Here is a 21,495-nt window from a genome sequence, read left to right as displayed (position 1 = left end):
TGATTTTAACCACTGCCAGGGGGGTTTCTGCTGCATTAGGAGGGGCTGGAGGAGGTGAAATGGGCTGTGAGAGCCAACACCACCGGCTGCACAGTGATTTATCCATGGGATGAGCTACGTGCAGGAGCAGAGACCTCATCAGAGCCCTCAATCACTCCTAATCCCAACAAATCATTCAGCAATTCAATCATGCCCTGAAAGGGAATGGTGCAGCGGGGCTGGGGGTCTCCCTGCTCCTCCTTCAGCCGTATCTCCGAGGACACTTTGACACATCAGGCACTTCACATTAAACACTAATTGAATCGAAAATGTATTTTACAGATGCCTGGGAAGCTTATTAGTGAGCTGGGAGCGGAGGCTCGAAACGTCCTATGCAAAGCCCAGCGCAGGTTTGCCGTTTGACTCCTGACAAACCGCCAAGCAGAAATATTAATGAAGGAAAAAGGAACTTTTTTCTGAGTTAGAAGCAGGGGAAAGGGGGGGAAGAAAATGTTTTTCATAATTCACTCTGACATGAAAATTAGAGGTTGGGCAAACTGGGAACGGGGAGAAGAACATGAGAAAAAGAGAAATGAAGGCACGTCAGAGCGACAAACAAAGCCTGCCGACAGTGAGGGATCAGGCAAGGGGATCTGAAAAAACCTTTAAGAAATCGCTCATGTGGAAGTTTATTAAATGTTAATTCCCGGTTTGCCCACCGCTAAGACCAAACACAACTGGCAATGCCCAGGTTTTACTGTTTTCTGCTTGTTTTGCCCCCAGATAGGCTCACCCCACGATCCTATTGCCCTCCAAGAAGATGCCAGCCCAGAGGCAGCCTCTGTAATTAAATCTTGATTTTAACATGAGAGATAAATGTTGCAAGGTTAAATCATTAGTTCTGGTTATGAGACCTCTCCACTCCCTTCCCTTCAAGGACGCCAAACCCGCTATCTCTGATAATCTCCAAAACCCCATTTGCATATCAACAGAGCCCATTTCAATGTTCAGTAGCTTTGAGGCCACTAAATTCGTTCCTCGTCCCTGCTGATTTAATAAAAAAATCCAATTAAATATGTTTTTAACAAGTTTAATAAACAACCATTGTTCCAAATGCAGATTTGTGCCTCCGAACAATTTTGGGTCAAGTGGATTCATCGCTTGTTGGATCTCTCTTTTCTCTCTGCCTCATTGTTTGATTTTAATTAGGTTTTGATATTGCCCGTTAAATTTAAATTAAGGGACACTTTAGGCACTAATGGCTTCTACTCAATCTAGGAGTTTAATCACGAGGCTGCAGTCCCCCTTCCTGATGGTACCAGCGTTTCCCCCTTGCATCCCTGCAGTGCAGGATGGTGCTGAGCACCATCATTGAAGCTCAAAGGTGGAACAAAGCAGAGGATTTAATGCTGAATTTCACAAAAATACAGCCTCTACATGGCAGCACGTATTGATTATCTGTACGTGGGAAGGACTCGAGCAATCTGATTTTTCTCAGAAGCACATCTCTCCACTGGTGCACCACATTTTACAGGGATCAGAGGGTTTTGGAGAGCTCTGGGAAGCTGCTGGATGGAGTTGGCTACAGCATCCAAAAGGCAGCGTTCTCCCCCATTGCCTCCCTTCAACTTTGGGACTCAGCAAACACATAACTCCCAACCCCAACCTGTCTTTGGGGCTCACCAACACATAGCTCCCAACCCCAACCTTGATGTGTTTGAAAGCATCAAGCTGTTTGTGCAAAGAGGAATTGATTTTTATAGCCCATAAGTAGGTATTTCAGATGTTGTTCTCCTGCCTCGTGCATTCATTGAGCCAGCAGAGATTGAGATTAACTATTTAATTGTTTGATCGATAGCAAGGGTAAGATTAAATTGAAAATGGCAGGGTTTCTTCAGCAGAAGGCAGGAGGCCAGAAAGGACATCCGTTGGAAGCATTTACCATCTCGTCGGCTCAGCTATAACTCAAACCTGTCCTTGCAAATGCAAGCCAGCAGTTAACATAATTGAGGCGAGGAGCTTAATGAGTCCTCAAAAAAAAAAAAAAAAAAAAAAAACCACCAAAAACCCACAGGTTTTTGGCTAAGAGTCTGCACAGGGAGCTGCGGCGGGGGCTCTGGGTGGTGCTGGAGATCCATCGCAGCTCTGGAGCACAACGGGCAGCCCCAGAAGAGCAAGAGCAATGAAACCCTTCCATTTTCAGGGAAGACACTACTGGATACCTGAGGATTTTCCTCCCCGAATACATGCGAGGCTGCAGTTTGTTGCCGTGCAGCATCCAAAGGCCTCCTGATTGCACCCACCTTGTTTTCAAAGATGATTTCGATGAATATCAGCAGCAGCTCCGTGAGGAAGATCACCAGAAGGACCCAGAAGAACTGAAAAGAGAAAGGAAAGGATTAGCCCTGCTTCGAGCCAGGCTGTGTCGTCTGTCAGTGGTTAACCGCAACAAGGGAGACCTGGAAACCGAGAGCTGCTTTGAAACACTTAGAAATCAGATCATTTCATTACAAGCTCCTCAGGGAGCTGCAAATCTCTTCCAAAGATCTCGGTCCTAATACGGAAAGCAGTTTGCTCCCTAGTAGAAAATGTGGCAGGAAGGAAGGATGGATGGATTGGAAAAAGAAACCAGATGCAATTTGAATGGCCAAATTCTGCATGGGTAAAATGGATACAGTGGGGCCAAATGTTCTCTCTGGGTAGATATAAGTGTGCAGCATCCCTCCGTGATGGGATGGTGGCACTTGGTTGAACACTGTTGTTTTCAACCTGGGCATCTAATGGAGGATCATCCATCCCCCAGTGTATGGGCAATAACTCACGCCTCTGCCAGAATTGATTGTGGCAACAAATTTAGGCTGGGAATCAATGTCCTGATGGAGCAAATGACTTAAACTAGAAGGTCTGATGTTCTTGCAGTCCACAGCCATCAGTCTCCTAATGCTTTGGTCCCTACCTGATAGGTCCCATTGAGCATCGCATCCGACTTTGCAGAGGATGGACAGCAAAGCTCTGCTCAGCTCACACTTGTCTCCCTAAGGCTACCTCCAGCAGCGACTTTGGAGACTCACCAGAAAAAGGAAGGTGGAATGTTACCATGGTAACTAGCTAAAAATCCAAAAGCAAGTTAAAAAAAAAGGCGGGGGGGAGAGGTAATTTATTACCGTGTTATTCACTTTGACCATCAGGCAGGTAGCGCAGGGAGCTGCATGCCCAGAAATTATTTCCCAAGCTCAGCAAAACCAAAGCACCATTGCAGCAAAACACCACTTCATGCCCCAAACCGTTGGGATTTTTAATTAGCCACCCACCAATGAGTTTTGCACCGTGCTTATTTGCTAAGAGCCACCTAGCGTGGCTCCACTGAAGGAGCAGCACCGCTTTCATCACCAGTTAAATCAGCTCATAATGGGCCAGGTGTAATTAGGCAAGGAATCCCATAATTAAGGAACACAATTAACCACACACCTGTTATCTCATAGGCAGAAATGATATGCAAAATGCCACACGCATCTAAACTGATAAAAAATGGGGTTGCTTCAGGAGGAAGCCCAAGGCGGCACGGTTCGTGGTTTTACCAAGCTGGGCATGTCTAGATCTTGCAATGCTGCAGCAAGCAGCAAGAAAAAGAAATACAATTTTGGAAATATTTTTGTTCTTCAACCTTAGTTAAAACCCAAGGGAAAAAAAAAAAAAGTGCTTTGTCCTCTGTTTACTGGGAAAAAGTGCAAATTCTTACCAATCCCACCATAAGCAGAGACAAAAGACCGTGGCTTTAAAGTCCAAGTGGGGACCACCACTGTGTTCATGGTCAGACCAGTGTACCAAGAAATGCCTAAAAATCAGCAGGATTCAGCACGCAGAGCCTTTCTTCTTGCCAAACTGATGGGAGGCTCCTCTGAAAGCACCAACCCTGCAGCTCTTCCCAGAAATCAAGAATTTCAACCCAAGAGACCACTTGTGCAGGTTGCTAGATGGTTTTTCTGCTCTGTCTGGTGCTTTGGCCATTGCACACCATGCACTGATTTTGTCCCCCACTCTATTTCCTCCTTTCAGTCTCAATTTCTGCTGTACAGCTTGTCAAGTCAAGATATAAAAAGCAAGGTTTATGCAATACAACTCAGCCTGCTCCTTGCATATTGAAGTCAAGGCTAATATTTAATATCCAGGTTTGATATCTGATTTATAAACAAACGCGGGCGTGTTGTGCAGAAGTCCATAGGATGCCGGCTGTACACGGCTATTAGAAAAATGATGACTGAATGGGGCTTTCAAATGCTCCATCAGATGAAGTTCACAGGTAGCAAAACCCACTGTTTCCAAGAGAGCAAGCCCAAAAAAGAGCTTAGCTCACAGTCTTTATAAATGGGGGAAAAGTTCCAGCATTAATTGGGAAGAAAGACACAGCAGATGCTGATTGCAATTCCTCGCAAGAGAGAAACTGCAAACCTGGGAAGTCACACCAGTGATGCCCAGCTCCCCCCAGACACCCTGCAATACGTAACCTTGCCTTCAGAAAGCCCACAATTTCCCCTATAATTTATAGAGGATTTGCAAGAAAAGCAACCACAAACCCGAGTCTCCAGCACAAGCCTTGAAAATTGTGCACCCTGAGTGAAAACCAGCTCTTCTTCCCCCAAATAACGGCCGAACGGAGCATGCAAACCCTCACCAGCTGCATCGATACAGCAGAAAGCGGCACTTTCTTTGCATTCACGAGGACTGCGGCAACCGTTGTAATTGTAATGCATGTTTAGGAGCGAAACTGCTGGCAGCATCCCTGATCATCTCTTTTAACTAGTGCATTGCAGCCCTTGCTGTCTGCCAGACCAAATAAATCAGCATTTTGTTCCTTAAAAAGACTCCAGCAGCAAAATAAAGAGCAAAAATCCATATTAAACAGCATTTAATCCTGCCTTGAGCTGCCACAAGTTTGCAGCAAGCTCAAAATCACAAAGCAAGTTTAAAAAAAAAAAAAAAATCACAAAGCAGTATGACAAGGAGCTGGTTTTTCCCCCTATTTTTGCAAAAATTCACCCTTTCCTTGGAAGTGGTGGCACGTGAGCGAGTGGCCGTGCCTCTGTGGCATGACCCTCTGGCTGGGCTTCACCGCTCACATCCCCAAGAAGAGGCAAACGCTGCAAAGGAGGGACCAGGAAGGTGCCCAAGGATCTCGCCCATCACAAAGTGAAGCCCAGCTGTCGCAGAGAGAAACTCCCCAATAAAAACTTCATCTTGCTCAAGACAGCTGGATCGGGGAAAAGTTGCTCAGTTCTTATTAAATTAACACTCGCCACAGCCAGCTCCCTTTAAAGAGCTCATCAATCCAAAAGTTCACAATTATACTGCTTAATTCCCTCAAATCCCTTGACAAAAAGATTAACCGCCCCTGTTCCCGTGACCAGCAGAGCTCCAAGCTGCTCCTTCTCTCCTCTAACAAGTCTCCAGTGCCGTTTTATTCATCATTAATCTCTCCTGAAGCCCAACTGAGCACGGAAGGAAAGTGCCCAGGGCCCGCACTCTGCCTCAGGTTTGAAGACAGGTCTCCTTCCAATTTGGGGAATAATCCCCTTCATTAGGGTCATTTTACATAAGCAATATATCGGTTGCCCAGAGCAATCCCTTCCCATATGTCTTCTGGGTGTTTGGTTTTCTGCCACCTCCATACGCCAGATAGGATGTCTCGTCATCCAGTTTCATCTCCCAGAAGCTTAAAAACCACCTGAAATATGGAGTTGGTCCAGAGTAAACACTTCCAGCCGTGGGTCTGGCTGATAGAGGGTTGCAAACCTGATGCTGCTTCATTTCCAGACCACGAGCAGCGTGCAGCCTCCTCCAATTTCCAGCTTGAACATGTTCGCACCAGGCAGAAGGGAAGAACACGCGTCAGGGATGGGTTGGAGGCACCGAGGCTGAGGGATGAACAAACCACGCAGGGATTTATTCAGGAGCCAGCCCAAGGAAGGATCCTTGAGCCATGGATAGAGGCTGAGCATCACTCCTGAGCTCAGATGCACTCGAGACACCTATGGCCATGGGAGGTTCAAGACATGCCAAGCCCGAGTGTGACTCCAACGGGATTTTGGATGGCAGAGGGATGCTCTGTTTGCCAGGGATGAGGCAGGGAAAGGAGGAGATGCAGCCAGTGGGATGGAAGAGCTCCTGGAGCAATGCAAAAGCACCAGAGAATTCTGTGATGTTCATTTAATATGAGACACCTCCGTCTGCAAAACGCTGCTGCGATCTCACAGCATGGCCATGGAGAGCGATCAGCTGCCACAACTGCAGAGAAAAAAAAGTAAAAAAGAAGGCAATCTCCAAAAATCCTTCCTTTCTACCCAGCGCCAACAGTTTCCCATGCGGCACCCGGGGGCTGATAAGGGAAAATATTTGCTTCTTGATGATCCATTTCCTACTTCAGCTCAGTCACAGGAAAGGACAAGATAATAACAGCGATAACAAGGATGATAATTTCTAGAGAGCCCATGATACAAGCCAAAAAGAAAAGAAATAAACCTATAAATAGATTCCCGGGTACTTTGCAGCAGGACACTGGGAAAGCTGAGGCTGAAGATGCTGCTCTTGAATCCTTCTGCCCTCTTGATGAACTTAACATTAAAACAGTACAGGCAGATCATAAACCGCTGCCTAATTTAAGAAATCAAGTGGGGTTTTTGCTGAGAAAAAGGTACTGGTCATACTTAAAAGAAAAAGCCTTACAAGCCCCATATAACGAGACCCTAGAGAAGCGAATGGAGGAGGAACAGAGGGGTTTGAAACCCCTCTGTGAAGGGTGGAAATAATTTTATCCTCATTCCAGGCTCTGCAGTCACCATTAAACCCCTGTGGGAAGAGGTACTTTCTGCATTCATGTCAATAACCCCCCCAACATTTTAATTTTATCCATTTCTATAGCTGCTTCTCCAGGAGCTAAGTCAGTCCCACTGAAGCCAATGCAGGAAAAGGGTTTGGACCCATCAATATAAAAGTGGTGACAGGTCATCAAGGGATGGAAAATCTGGACTTCCCATCCCCAAGATGAAAAGAAACTCGTGCAATTTAATTTCTCTTCCTATAAAGCACGAATCCCCCTGGTTTTGCATGCACAGGAGTTTACAGGATGGCGGTGCCCAGGTTTCTCCGTATTTTTGGGCATCTGGAAAAGGAACTGGTCGTTCCTTCTTGATAAACAGGAACAGATCAAACATGCAGCCACGTGAAACGCACCTGATGCAGAGGCGTGTGATAAATAAATCTCTCGCTCTACCTGGGAGGCCACTAAATCATCCCCTTGGCAAGCGCCTGCCACCTCCTCTGCCTTCCTCGAGACCAGCCACCGAGGAGTCTACAGTTTCACGTGAGCACAGAAACATGATTCCGGTTGCTTTTGTCCCTAGATTGAAACTTTAAGTAATGCTTTTAAAGAACCATTTCTTCCTAATGACATGTTAGAGCTTTCTCCCACGCAGAGTGGCCCTTTCTAAGGGTTTGCTTTTTTTCTGAAAGACGGTTGCATGCAGCCCTTCCTCTGAAAACTGAAATAATTGTTTATTCCCACATAGAAACAGCTTTCATAGTTGCTTTCAAGCAAAAAAAAAAAAAAAAAAAAAAAAACCCAACAAAAATCTGTCAGGAATGTCTCCTACACAGATAAAACAAGGACAACAAAGCCCAGATGAAGAGACTTTGCAGAGCATCTTCTCTTTTAGCAATAACCCTCTCTGCCCAGGACACTATTTTATTCACACAAACCATGTTATTTTATTTATGCCCCTCCTGCCCATCCACTCAGGCTGGGGGTCATTACCCCTATCTGGGTTTCACGCACACATTTGCCAAGCCTCGAGTAAAAATACACATTTCCTTTATGTTTCAGAAACTGAATAAACAAGAAACTTGGTTTTAATCCCAAAAGAGCCAGTAGCCTTGCAAATAATCAACCAGGACTCCCCGAGAGCCCCAGGCACGCAGCGTGGTCCATCCTCCACGCCCCAGGTACCAGCCCTACCTCCACCAAGTCCCACAGATGCCTGCTCTGCTCCTTTGAAGACCAAATCTGCTCCCCAGACCTGCTAGAACTCCCCCTTTTTCCCGCTTTGGGCTTTTATAGCCTGCAGCTGGCTTCATTTTTGGCTGCTGTTAAGCCTTCCTCAGCTATAGCCCTGCTACCCTCCTCTCCCATCTCAAGACCAGGATGGATGCTGCAGCTAGAACATGCTCATGTTCCCAAAAACCCAAAGAAAAGGAGGGGTTTTATGAACCGGGATGGATGTCACCTCTTAGAAGCCCCCTTCCATCCAGTTCCATGAGCAATGGCACCTTTCAAATCTAATTTATTTCAGAGTTTGAGGGCCAAGCAATCAAATTTCACCTCTTTCCAAAGACCTCTGTACCTGTTGCTTTTCCCCCCAGTCAGGAAAAATATTTCAATGGCGCAATCAGCTTAATCCTTTAATGAGCACCAGGCAATTCACTAGAAACTTCTAATACAGATTAAACCACTTGGATGCTATTAATATCATCTCAGACTTTGCAAAAACCTCTCCTTAGTCTTACTCGGGTGCTCACCAGCACCCTTTCATCGTGCAATGGGTAGCAGTGACTTTGAGGAATGCTGGGGAACCACCAGCAGTTCTCTCTAGAGAGTAGAAATGCAGCATGAGATATAACTTTTATCTATTAAAAATTCATATTGAGAACATAAGTAACTCCAGAGATGTCCATAAATAATCCACACTTGGGGGATTTTTGGAAGGATTTTGTAACGTCAGCCCTTTATTGGGCTTTCCAGAAGCTCTGAAGCCCCACTAACGCACTGCAAGGATGACTTTTATTATTGTAACAGCTAATTTAGTGATGAGATTAAAAAGAAAGGGGTGAACACCAAGGAAAGAAGTGCAACATGCTGGGAGTTTTCTGGCGATGCTCAACATATGAGGCTCAGGAAGAATGAAGTATGTTTTCTGCTGCTCGCAAAACCTTCCCAAACTGCTCCTAGAAAGATGATGAATGGGGGACACTGCAAGAAATTCAGTGTGAAAAAGCTGATAATCAGCATGGCAAAAGACTCCTTAACTCTCCCAGGACTGCAGCCCCCTCTTCTCCCTCAGAGCCAAACCTGGGCCAAGCAAATCCCCATTTAAAGCACGTTGCGGTGATTAAAAAGCCCCAGCCAAGAGGTGAGCAACACTTAACGGGGGAGATTGGCCACAATTTCTTGCACAAAGCCACTTCTGCTGCCCTGGGGTTTCCTACTTTGTCTCAAGCAAATGAAATAATAACAATTAAAAAAGCTTTAAAACCACAGATTTAAAGGAGAACAAATTAGTCACAGAGAGCTGGGTAAAAAGTGCTGGAGGCTCCCTGCAAGGCTTTTTCTCACTGTATTTTGGGGGGATTTGGGTGTTAGAGGGTTTGCAGATCCTTCTCACCCAGGAGAAGGCTGCGGATGCTTGTTACGCAAATAGGGAGCACGAAAGGCTGCCCAAGGGAAGCATCGGTACCCTCCTGCTCCAAAGCCCTTTCGCATCGGATCTGGTCCCTAGCACAAAGCTGGGACTCTCCTCTTTTCGCTCAGAGCCTTTGCTCCCAAGTCTGGGATGCTTTCAGTTCCCCCGGCAATCCCGAATGCTTGCTGCTGCGCAAATGTTAGGCCTTCCTCATTTATCCACCCCTCTGCGCGGCTAAGCAGAAAAAAATCAAGAAAGTGGTGTTTTTGTTTAGAGACCCTGTAATCAGAGCGCGCTATATAATCAGCAGGCTTAGGAAGAAAAAAGAAATATATGCAGATCCCCGAGCAAACCTCTGCAGGAAGGAGTTTCTTCAATTGCTTTTTTCCAGCAGGGTCTATTTGTGTGCTAATTATCAGGAATTTGTTTTTTGGAGAGTTAAAGCGGCACCATCGAAACCTGCTGATATCGGAATATCCAGAGAAAAATCTTCATTGCCAATGCAGGGAGCTGAGCCTGCCCCGGGGCAGCGGACTCTGGACCCCAGCCTAGTCCCCAGGAAGCAGAAAGAGAAATGGGGTTTTGTAGTGATGCTTTGCACAAAGCATCCTCAAATTAACCTAAAATTTCCCCGCAAGCAGACAAAAGCAAGTGGAAAAAAGCCTCGTGACCTCCTTCACAACAGCAATTATAACCCCAGATGAGTTCAAACACAGAAATGCAGCTTCATTTCTCATGCAAACCTATAACCAGAAGAAGCCTTTTATTTATCAAGTTTTCCACTGCGCTCGACGCGTGATATTCATCGCACCACCCTGCCAGAGCCACCGAGGGCTGCCAGCCCAGCGATCGATGCTGCCCTGGTTTATAATAAGCCGTGCTTTGGTGGAGGTCAGATGCACCTGACCTCCAAAACCTGCATCTTTGGCAACCAAAACCTGCAACCCCTTCTCCAAAAGCTGCATCTCGCCGATGGGAAAAACCACATGGCAGAGTCTCTTGCTGTGGCTAGAGCAGAAGGGGCAACTCTTTCCCCTTCTTCATCCTCTAAGAGGGCAGAAATAGCCAAAAAACAGCCTAAAGGAGCTGCTGGTGAAATGCTATTTCAGCTGGCAATTGCTTTAATTTTTTCTGGAAGGGAATCTCCATATTGCCCATAAATAGCCCATTTTTTTCACTGCGTCCTAAACCACACACTTCTCCCTCACGCAGGGACAGAAAAACCCACCTCCAGCCATCAGCTGCAAACCTCACAAACCCAGGCCAGCCCAAATTCACCCCAAATTCCTCCAACCACCAAGCTTGCCATGCTCAGGGGATCACGCTGAACCTTTCGGTTCATCCCAAAGCATTTGCCAAGCCCTCTGGTCTTGGAAATTTGCCTCTCTACTGCAAATATTCAAGGGATTATTTCTTTTTGTTGGCCTAGAGGCAAACATGTCCTGGAGGAAATGGATGAGCTGGGTACCCCGTGCAAATCCTCTGCTCTCAACCAAGAGGTTTTCCAGCACCACAAAACCACAAGGAAATCACCCGAGTCAAATATCCAAGTGTTTTAAGTGCGAGCAACGCACCCACAAAACATTTACTCTTTTTTAAACTATTTCACCCAATTCTTCTGAGCACAGAAGATCAATAAGGGGAAGGTGCTACTTACTGGTATTTTCGCCTCCTCTGACTTAAAATTGATTTTAAGTGGCTGCTGTGGGGTAATGAATTAGCGCTGGAGATGTAGCAGAGGCATGCTTTATATGGCATCACTGTAATAGAGGTTTTCCGTGTTAATTTTTGCCCCTTTCTCCGCACGATCGGAAAAAAACCCAGCTGCTTGGACCAGTTCAGACCTCAAAGTGCTCCTTCACACGTGCGTTATTCTGATTGCTTTTATTCAGGGCCCCCAAGCTTGAAATCACTGTAGTAGCTGACTCTCTTCGAGGGTGAATTAATCTTCCCAGGAGAAGGACAATTCTCCATCCACACAATAGCTCTATGATTGCCAACCATTTCCCCGCAGCCGTACTTGCTCCCCTCTTCAAACCTGACATATCTGCCATTTTCCAGCATTTAATCTCTCTATTTACACGTGCAATCAGGGGCTGGAGAGGGAGGGGAAGGCACATTTCAAGCCCAGCTCAGGAAGTTGCATCGTGGGTCGACCTTGAGAGTAAAAATACAAAATTGCGAATAAAATAAATGGCAAAGCTGGTGGTGGCTGTCAGAGTTTGCTTTTCACATCTTGCTGCTGCTGACATTTGGAAATAGCAGTATAGATATAAATATACATTTTTTTATATATGAGTATTTATATATATTTATGCTGGTTATATATTTATATATAGATATATAACACCGGCAAAAGGCCCAAAGAGCTGCGGCAGCAGCTGATCTCTCACTGCCGCAAACCCAAGGTCAAATCCTGCTGTGGGTGACAAATTTTGCCAAACCTAAGGCAGGAAAGGAGGAACTCAAGAAGCTCACCAAAAGGAAAAGAAAAATGGGAAAGCTGGATTTCTTGGCCTGCCTGGACCCTTATCTCTTTCTCATTCTGCATAAAATAAATGAAAGTCTGTTGAAACCACCTGTGAAAATTCAGGGCTTTACTGACTTTTTGGAAGCTAAAATATCCATGGGATGAAGACACTGATCCCAAGCCCCCAGGTAGGAGATGCTGAGTAAGATATGATACGTTTCTTGCAAGAACAGTTCTAAAAGAAACCCATGAAGAGGAGCCAATTTGGGCATATTCAACCGCAAAACCCAATTGCCAGAGCAGCCTGTCCCATTGCATTTCTAGTTCCTAAACCAAGCCATCCCAGCTCCCCGCAGCTGTCGAATTGAGCAAGAGAAATATTGATTTTTACAGTCTATTTGCTAAATCACCCTGAACTCCCTCAAAGCAAAGGCAAGCCATCTTCATCAGACAATGTGCAGTTCTTCGAGCCTTGCAAATGTTAATGGTGACAGAAGAAACTTGATTTCCAAATGGAAACTCTTAACCCATCTATAAAATGCCAGTCTTCATAACACCGATTACATACACCAGCAGCTAAAATCCCCAGGTCTTGCCTGTTATTTGTCTCATAAACTTGAGCTGAGAATTGCAATCAGGCGGTGGCTTTATTGAACAGTCTTTGCTTGGGTTATTAGAGAAGACACTAAAGACATGATAATCTGGCTTATGAGTTGTGTGGTTGTGCATGATAATTACAGGTAATGACTGGAGAGAGTAAAATTGATAAGGAAAAGATTAAAACCAAAATGTAATTTGTGGTACTTTGCAGGGGGGATATTGGAATAATACATCAAGTAGCAGATTTAGGAGCTGGGTGGCTTTCCTAACTGTTTTGCCTAAGAGAAACATTGGTCGATTTTTTTCCAGGGGGCTAAGGAAAATAAAAATACATCTGTCAGCAGTAAGCGACTGAGATGAATGAGGATTTAACAAGCACATACACACCTGCACATACACCCACCGCATTTTGTGTAAAAAAAAAAGGTTATTAACATCAAGTGCTATCTGATGAATTTTTGTAGGGCATTGAAGTATTTTCTACTAAATAGAGAGGAATTTATCGCTTGCTCTCCAGATTAACAAGACATATTTTTAGATGAAGAGACGAGTCAATTTTTATTAGTGATTTGAAGTTCGGGGCAGTTTTGTGCTCTTTCTTAGCTTGGGTTCCCTGAAAACGTGTGTGCAGGCATTCGAGCAGCTGCAGTACATCTGCACACACAAGCTCCTAAAAGCCCAAAGGGATCCATGCATTGATTATCCATCAGCATCAATATATGCATTTTTATGCTGTCTCATGATACAATCTCCAGGGTCTGTCCTGAGTCTGGTTTTGGGGCTCACGGGGCAGAGCTCCCTTCTCCATCATCCCCACACCACCCGATTCCCCCTCAAGGTGAACAGAGTACAAAACCCATTAACCAATAATGTCTTTTCAAGAGTTTTCCTGGTAAAATTCAGCAGAAAACCAGTGTGAAACACTTCTACAAATGAAAGCAACTCCCAGTCTCCCATGCCTCGAGAGGCTGCTGCACGAGAGAGGACATCCCACAGTGAAACCCTCTATGAACTCCTGGTATGAGCACCCACTTTTGAGTGATGGATGGAAAGACTAATAATGCATTTCACAGACAATTTGAATATAAACACAATGGAGAAGTCCAGGCTTGACCACATAGTTTTGCCAATATGTCCACAAGCAGGTAAGAGCACAAGAAAGCATTAAGTAACTCGGCGCCATAAAATCATGCCAGCAGCAATGGTCTTCCAGTGCAGCCCAGTCTCACTGCGGAACTGTTCTAAGATAGAAGGATAAAGCACTTTTGCTGGGATAAGCTGCATCTCCACCAGGAAAACACTAATCCAAGGTTGCCTCCATACAGACCTGCAACCCCTTTGAGTGGGCAAGTCTTCCATGGCTCATCTAAGGTGGCAGAGCAAGCCAGAAGTGGACATGCAAACAAACCCACGCTCGTGGCCCAGGCTCTTAGAGATGCTCTTTAAGTGCATTTTTTGCCCGCTATGAGCTTGCAATGTTATTTCCTACAAGAAGAGGCAGCATTACGATTTTCACCTCCATGCAGACCACCAATACCTCCCATATTTGTGTGACTGTGCAGTGCGTGCACAAGGAACACCCTCATTTATCTCGCCATCAAGAGCATTTCCAAAATGCTTCACTGCTGTCGTGCTCTCCTCCTCATGCTAATGCCTATCAAGCTGAACATATCCATGGGGGAAACAGCGTTGCAGCTCCGAGAGTGGGAATGAGACTGGATCCGTTATCAGAAATGGATCGTGATTAAGTGGATCCATGGTTTAGTAGTGGACTTTGCAGTGTTCGATTAATGGTTGGACTTGACGATCTTAAAGGTCCTTTCCAACTTAAATGATTCTATGGTTCTATGAAATATCACTTAATTTATCTGCTCCCAGAAAATAGATAATTAACGTAGTATTGGGCCAATTGTGCTCTTCTGCAGCCAACTAAAGGCAGGCGTGGAGCCTTGAGTAACCCTAAAAACCCACCACTCAGAAATACAACGTATTTTGACACACGAGACAAACATCCCCTTTCTTATATCCTAGCCAAAAGGGATGCAAGTGTTATTGTGTTTGATGTCTTGCACATTGGGTATTGCTTTATTTATTCCACATGGCAGGCGTGAAGCTGCTTATATCCACAAAGAGAAAAAGCCAACCCAAATGGGCAGGATTATTTCTTTTTCTCAGCTGTGCCCGTTGCAAAATTGATTCAGCCGACAACCTGTGAAATACAGTTAATGAGCTTGGGTTTCTGTCGCCCTGGGTCGCCCCAAGGATGAGATTTCCTACCCTCTGATGTGTCAATTTTCCACTTCCAAATTCAGTCCGGGTTGTGGAAACAGAGTATTAACCGTGATTCATAAGTATTAGCGCAGAAAGAAAAATATTATCAGAAATTTGAAGTACTTATCCTTCTTTGGAATAAGCCTAGGTAGAATGAACACCATACCATATAGCTTTAAAAGCAGACAAATGAAAAAGAAGATGAAATGTTCTCCACAAGCAACATAACTTCAGCTTTGGCAGAAAAATATTTTCTGGGCTTTGATTGCAAAGAAATACAGAGCTTTCCCAGTTGCTTTGATGGACAGGAAAAAGAGGGTTATATGTTAGAGGTAAAACTGCACAGCTTTGATCCCTGCAATCTTTTCAAATGCAACGCAGACAACCACCTATTACAGGTGGCAAAACCAGACGTATGGAAAAGCAATGATAATTTCATCTGCTCATGCAGAAGCAAAGACAGTATTGGTTTTCTGATCTGGGCTCCCATCTGTATTAATTGGAAATGCAAATGCTGAGCAATTTTCAAAAGCAATATTGCAAGCCAGTACAAGGGAGTGCTAGCTACCCAGAGTGTTTGATTTTAATAAACCAATCAACCCAAACCATGGGAGATGAAGGTGTTATGCAAACTGTTAGCATGCAAGGCACACGCACGCCGGCAGGAAGGCTCCATGGACCAGCACAGATTATTCATCCGAAAGCAACTTCTTCACCGAAGGAGCATCGGATGCAGCCGAAGAACCGACAGAGCTGTCACAGAACTCATCGACAGACGTTGGCCCTGGCTGAGGGTGATGAAAGAGCTTCGCACCTATCTGAATGGAGGGAATGGCTTATAATTCAGCTTCTAAAGCCCTGCAGCCTCCTGCTGCTCACTGGAGGCAGAGGTGTTACCCCAGAGCAAGGGCAGGCAATGAGCTGCAGGGAGGACGGGCGGTCGGATGCTCAACGCACCGACAAAACCCCTGGAAAGCAGGTTAGGAGGGAACAGCTTTGCCCTTGTGTCCTGGATCTCCTCCAGTTCAGACTTCAAAGGTAATTTTTCCCTCTGCTAAGAGCACCCTTGCAAAAGGAAACAAAGCTGTTTTCTATTGGCATCGTCGCGGCTAAAATAAACTTAACAGTGGAGACTTTGCTCCACCAGAGATGGGATCTCAGCCCCCAAAATAACGTCCTTGTTACCTCAGGAGGAAGGCAGCAGTGCTTCCCACAGATGGTGGGAGGCATTCAGCCATGGAAAACAGGGAAATCAGGGTGCCAGCTCTGCAATTTAAATATATCCTCTCCCCATTAGCCCTCCGCTGACTTCACGGCTAAGCTGAAAACACCAAGCAGTCACATCAAACAAGCATTTAAATCCAGGAAGGGGCACACCGTTGCTGTAAGTCATGGTGGTGACTTGTTAGGATACATTAATTTTCCTCCTTGAGATCACCCAGACCATTCCGAGGGCTGCACGGAGAGCGTGGTAACGGCCTTACCATCTTCAGCAGCGTCCGGTTGTCCCTGAGGCTCCCCACCATGCCGACGAAGGAGACACCAAACATGGTGAAGCCCAGCAGGAGGAGGATGATGGCCGGAGCCAGGAAGATCCCTTCCAAGGTTTTGTGCTTTTGCCTCTCCACTTCGGCATAAATCCCAACACACAGGATCACGAGGCCAAGGATCTGCAAGGGAAGTACAGGATGGGATTCAGACACCGATGGGGAAAAAGCAGAGGCTTCGAGGGAGAGGAGGAGGTGGAAGATGTCCCAGATGGCCAAGGAAAACCCACCCAACTCTGGGACATTAAAGATCCAATCCCAAATGGTGCTGTCAGTACTCGGCACATCCCCTTTGCTCAATGCTGGGCTGCTCTTACTCTGGCTGGGAAGGGGACATATAATTGCAGCATGATCAATCTAGCTGGACAGCTTTAAGCTAGGTTTTGCTAGGTTTTTCCTCTCCCCTCCCTACTTGTATCTTTATGGTCTGTCTGGATGCTCAGCTTGGCCCTTGCCTTGGGTTTGACAGACCCAAAGGCTGATAGTCATTAACACCAACAGCCCACCCTCCCAAATTCCACCCTTAGACAGCACAATCCCCAAAATGACTCATTTCACTCCATCGATTTTACACCTGGCTCGAGCACCGACTTGCACCCAAACCCACGGCGAGCCGCTCACCCTCTCTTCGCACGCCAGCACCAACAATCAGAAACAAAGCTCACTGCGCCGTTACAAAGAGCTTTTGATCCCTGGATGAAAAGTACCATAAAGAAAAGCAACGGATTATTTATGACAACCTTCCTCCCCTCTCTCCCCCTTCAATGAAGCAGCTTTAATTGAAAAAGAGAGCCTAACGATGCCAGGATAAAGCAGGGCTCCAAAAAGGGCTGTTTGCATCCCTTCAGTTCCTTCAACATCAAAGCCGGCAACGCGATCCCAAGCGTTTCGTGCTGTCAGGAGCCGTTCGCATCGCGCCCGTCGGCCCCGCGGCACAGCCGGAGGCGAGCGGCTTCTCAGCCAGTGCCAAGCTGACACGTGAAAAGGTCCTCGAAGAAACCAAGGAGCATCCGGAGCCCTTTTCACGTTGCTTTTTGCAGCCCTCCCCATCCCAAATCACAGCTGGAGGCTCCTGGGGGAAAGCCCCCGGCCACAGAAACCCATGCTCAAAAACCTACATCTCCAAAGAGGAGAAAAAAACCCCTTTTTTTGCTCTTTTTCCATTGCTTTCACCATTCCAAGAGGCTTCATTGCTCCTAATGAGTTCGCTCAAACTCTTCCTGTTAATTCACGCTGACAATTCAATCCTTAATTTTCATGCGCAATCTTTGCTTTTTGGGGGGGGTTGATTTTTATCTTCTCTACTCTGCCTGGACACTATTTCTGGTGTGTTTTTGTAGCTAGTTTATGTCTATCAATCACTGTCCGCTTCCAGGCTCCATCTCATCTATAAAGGAATTGAAATCTCTCAGAAAGTGAAATTTAGACTTGTGATATTTTACAGACACTTTAGTTGTTTGAAACTAAACAGGCAGGCCTCTTTCTGATAACAGGCTTTTAATCACAGTTTCATCTTTATACTCTATTTTAAGCATCAGGTCTGTGTGCTGGGATTAGGTTTGATTTAATGTTTATCTCTTCTACGGTGTCCCAGGAAATACATTTGGCTTTGAAGGCGGGGGGTAGACATTAATGCACACCATGCGTCCCCCGCTAATCCCCGCCGTTCCTCCCGCGTGCCAATCAGAACCACTTTCTCCACTTTAATTAATCCATCTGCAAAGCGAGTGAGGGAAGAGATCACGGAAAGTGCACAGAGCAAACTGGGAGGGGGGAGGTTTGAGGGCTGGATGCTTGAGGGGCTGAGGAAGCAGCGTGCATGGGACAGGCTTCACCCGCTAGCAAGGGAGAGAAACCGAGGAGGGTTTTCAGGACAGACATGTGCATTGCTTAAAAATAGCTTTTCCAGGGCTGAAAAGTATCCTTGAAAAATTTAAAGCACGTGGCATGCATGAGGCTGCTGCAGAGCGGTGCTGGTCCTTCCTCCCAGCATCGCCGGGGCCATCCCTTTGGCAGGGAAAACCACCACCAGTGCCATGCATAACACCCCTCTTTTTTGGAGGGAGGCATGCACCACTTATTTGCCATGCAAATGCAATGGGGAAATGCAAGTGCAATGGGGGAAAAAAGCGCTGCATGGTACGGGGAGATACTGCCAGCAACCTAAGCCATGCTGCATCGCTTTTTTGGGGTTTCATGGCTTAGAAAAGGCTGCATGCTATCTATCTATGCCCAAGCAGCTCAAAGTAGTCCCTGGGACTAACAAGCCAATATTGAGCTGATCCACCTGAATTTCTTGGCCCTCTCCTTGCTTAGCTCCTAGTTTAAAAGGTCACCCAACCCCTTGCAATCTGCTTCGCTAAGGGTTAGTGCTGCAGGCTGGACCCCAACCCATCTCCACACCCTGCTGGCTAAAAAGCACCCTCTGATTAAAAAAAAAATAAAATAAAAATGAGTTCATTCTACTCAAAGCAGCTTAAAGCACAAGAAAGCATCTGGCAAAGCAACACGCACCTCGAGGAAGGGAATGGATATACTGGCACATCTCCCAGCAAAGGCAGATTGCAAAGGAAGGCTCGCTGGAATATAATGAGTTTTGGAAGGATGAGCAGGGAGTGATGCTGTTGCAAGATGGGTGGCGGAGGGATTTGGATGGAAAATAGCTGGGGAGAAAGACCAGCGTTCCCTGAAAAGCAGCTTTTCTGTGAAAAAATGGTGGATTTGGAACACACCAGCAACATCAAAGTCTTTGCCAGGACCTATGCAGCAGGGTAAAAGACTGCGAGGGGAATAACCATGTATTTCATCAAAAACCTGATCAGCCCATCCGCCTTCGGCCGGAGATGAGCATCAAAAGCAGCAGGAAAAGTTTGCATCACCCCTTGCAAAGCCTGGCTGCCCTGGTTTCCATCACTGGGTTTCTCTGGAGGGGGGTTGTTTTTGCCATATGAATTCAATCAGCATGGATATTTTTGATTCCTGGCATCACAACCCTTTTCTACCACCCACACTCGATGACATGGTAAGGCACATAATGAAGTTTGCTGGTAAATCCTCTGTAGTTACTTATTAATTGCCCGATGATCACCTTAATAACAGTGCAAACACCAGGATAGACAGCAGCTGGTAATTACAACTGCTCTGCAATGCATCTAAGAGAAAAAGCAAATCTGTGCTTACCCTCTAATGAGAGGATGATTACCCCATTTCTATATGATAATAACCACGCGATCGAACCGCCACCATGGGGAAAGCCAAGGGGGTGGCTGCAACTCCACCAGACCTTGCAACGAAGGTGTCCTGCATCAATTCTCCTCTTACAAGCTGGGAAGAAATCACCTTCGGTTTTAATTTCAGCCCTGCTTGATTTTAGTGCATCTTGGAGTTTGTAGGAGCTGAGTGGGCAGGGGATGGCGGGCAGCGAGCAGCCGCCCCGGGACGTCCAACCACCATTCCCACCCCAAAAAAGACCCCTGGGACGTGCTCTCCTCCCTCCCTCCCATACTTCTGGGTAGATAAAATTGCAAACTTGAATTTTGCAGCCCAATACGAGTTGCTATGACCAACTCTTCCCTCCAGCCAGGATTTTAGCAGCCTCCAAACCCACAGTTAAATGCAGGGCTGTTTCCCGACGGAGACAGGAAGACCTGACATGTCGCACCACGCTGTGATAAGGCTTTTGTGCAGCCCCCTCAAATCAGCTCTGACACCAAGAGCAAAAACTCAACAGAGCACAAACCAGGGAAGTCTGATCCTTGGAGGGATGCTACAAAACCTGACAATTTAAAGAGCGTTTCTCTCTGCTGAGAAGCTGCAGATCTGCCTGAGCCCCTTCCCCACCCACCTTTGCAGCCTATTTCCAAAGCTGTTTCACTCCAACCTCATGTGTTCTTAGTGGGATAACAGAGATGCTGGTTTTCCTCTCCAGGCATTTCTCCATCTAACGGCAAGAAAAGAGCTGGGGCAGGGAGTTGGGGACCCGGGAAGGAGAAGAGCTAAAGGTGGAAATCACTGTCCCACTGATCGCAGAGTCATTTAGAGACCTGGCGGTCAAGAAGTGGGATGAAAGGCAATTAACAAACAGAAAATAATATAATACACAGCTCTGATGATGCTGGCAGGGCTTGGGGAGTGCCAAACAGGTGGCTGGAGCTCACCGCTAACCCACAGGTGAGACAGGGAGTTTGCAAAACTCTCTTTGAGCTACGGGCTCTCTGGTGCTTGTGATTGCTTCTCCATCCTTGCGTGACTTGGCTTTGGCACAGAGGCAGCTACCTGATGCTGACGAGAGACGTGCATAGTCCTACCAGTGCTAACAAGAGACACGCACGGTCCTACCCTGTCCTAAAAATCCCACTAAATCCCTAAGAGGTGCCACATTCCCCTTGTCCGAGACCCCAAAGACCCGAGTAACAGGAGTTACTCTCAGCCACAAGCAGAGCAAACGGGTACCATGAATCCAAGGGGACGTTAACACGGCCGAAGCAGCGCAACCTCGAAGCCTGCCAAGGGCCAAGCAAGAGACGTGGCTCGTTCCAGGGTGAACGGCATTAACTGGATGAGTCAACTCCGCGCTAACGCGAGGCAGTAATTTCTCCTTATTCGGGAACACCAAAAAGTCACAATGACAGCGGCTTCAAGCCCACGCAGACCCCGGCAGCCAGATTACGTGAGTCAGAGCACTGGTCCAGGGAGGAGAAGAGGGAATGGGGCATCACTTCATTCTCCATCCAAGATGACCAGAGATGCAAAACTAAGGCCAAAACTCTTGTTTTTCAAATCCCCAGCTCACAGCAGAATTGTTCTTCCCAGCATTTGAAGATCCGTCTGTCTTCAAATTAGCAGAAGGGGCACTCCTGCTCCTCCTCAGAAGGATTTATTGTAATGTGCAGAGAGAAACCATGATATAGAAAGTGCTGAATGCTTTTAGTCATTAAAAGATAGAATCATGGGATTAATAATACAGCGATTAAATACATCGTGTAATGCTTAACTGCTGACGGTACGTAGGAATGGGAAAAAAATATGCTTTTATAAGGGTCAATTAAAATAACAGTTTTCAATTTTATGGGAAAAGTAAGAAGAGGAAAGAAGCATTTATTTTTGAAAAGAAAACTTCAATTCTACGATCCACCAAGTCCTCAACAACAAGGATTAAATCTACCTGTATAAAACCAGC

The 21,495-nt window shown here is 46.2% G+C and overlaps 1 protein-coding gene across 4 annotated transcripts in view; it reads right to left on the bottom strand.

Annotated features, from left to right (window-relative positions):
• Positions 1-21,495, bottom strand: part of LOC115350464 (tetraspanin-15-like) — a 97,472-nt gene that overhangs the window by 20,916 nt on the left and 55,061 nt on the right. For 3 of the 4 annotated variants that reach the window (XM_030036134.2, XM_030036136.2, XM_030036133.2), the window contains 2 exons: positions 16,254-16,439; positions 2,283-2,357 (listed from right to left, as the gene is read on the bottom strand). In XM_030036134.2, the coding sequence (XP_029891994.1) occupies positions 2,283-2,357; positions 16,254-16,439 (261 nt within the window). The remainder of the gene's footprint in view (positions 1-2,282; positions 2,358-16,253; positions 16,440-21,495) is intronic. The other variant, XM_030036135.2, reaches the window with a different exon arrangement.

The sequence above is a fragment of the Aquila chrysaetos genome, chromosome 13, assembly GCF_900496995.4.
Source record: "Aquila chrysaetos chrysaetos chromosome 13, bAquChr1.4, whole genome shotgun sequence".
In the NCBI taxonomy this organism is placed as follows: domain Eukaryota; kingdom Metazoa; phylum Chordata; class Aves; order Accipitriformes; family Accipitridae; genus Aquila; species Aquila chrysaetos.
This window is presented reverse-complemented; position numbering and strand designations above follow the sequence as displayed.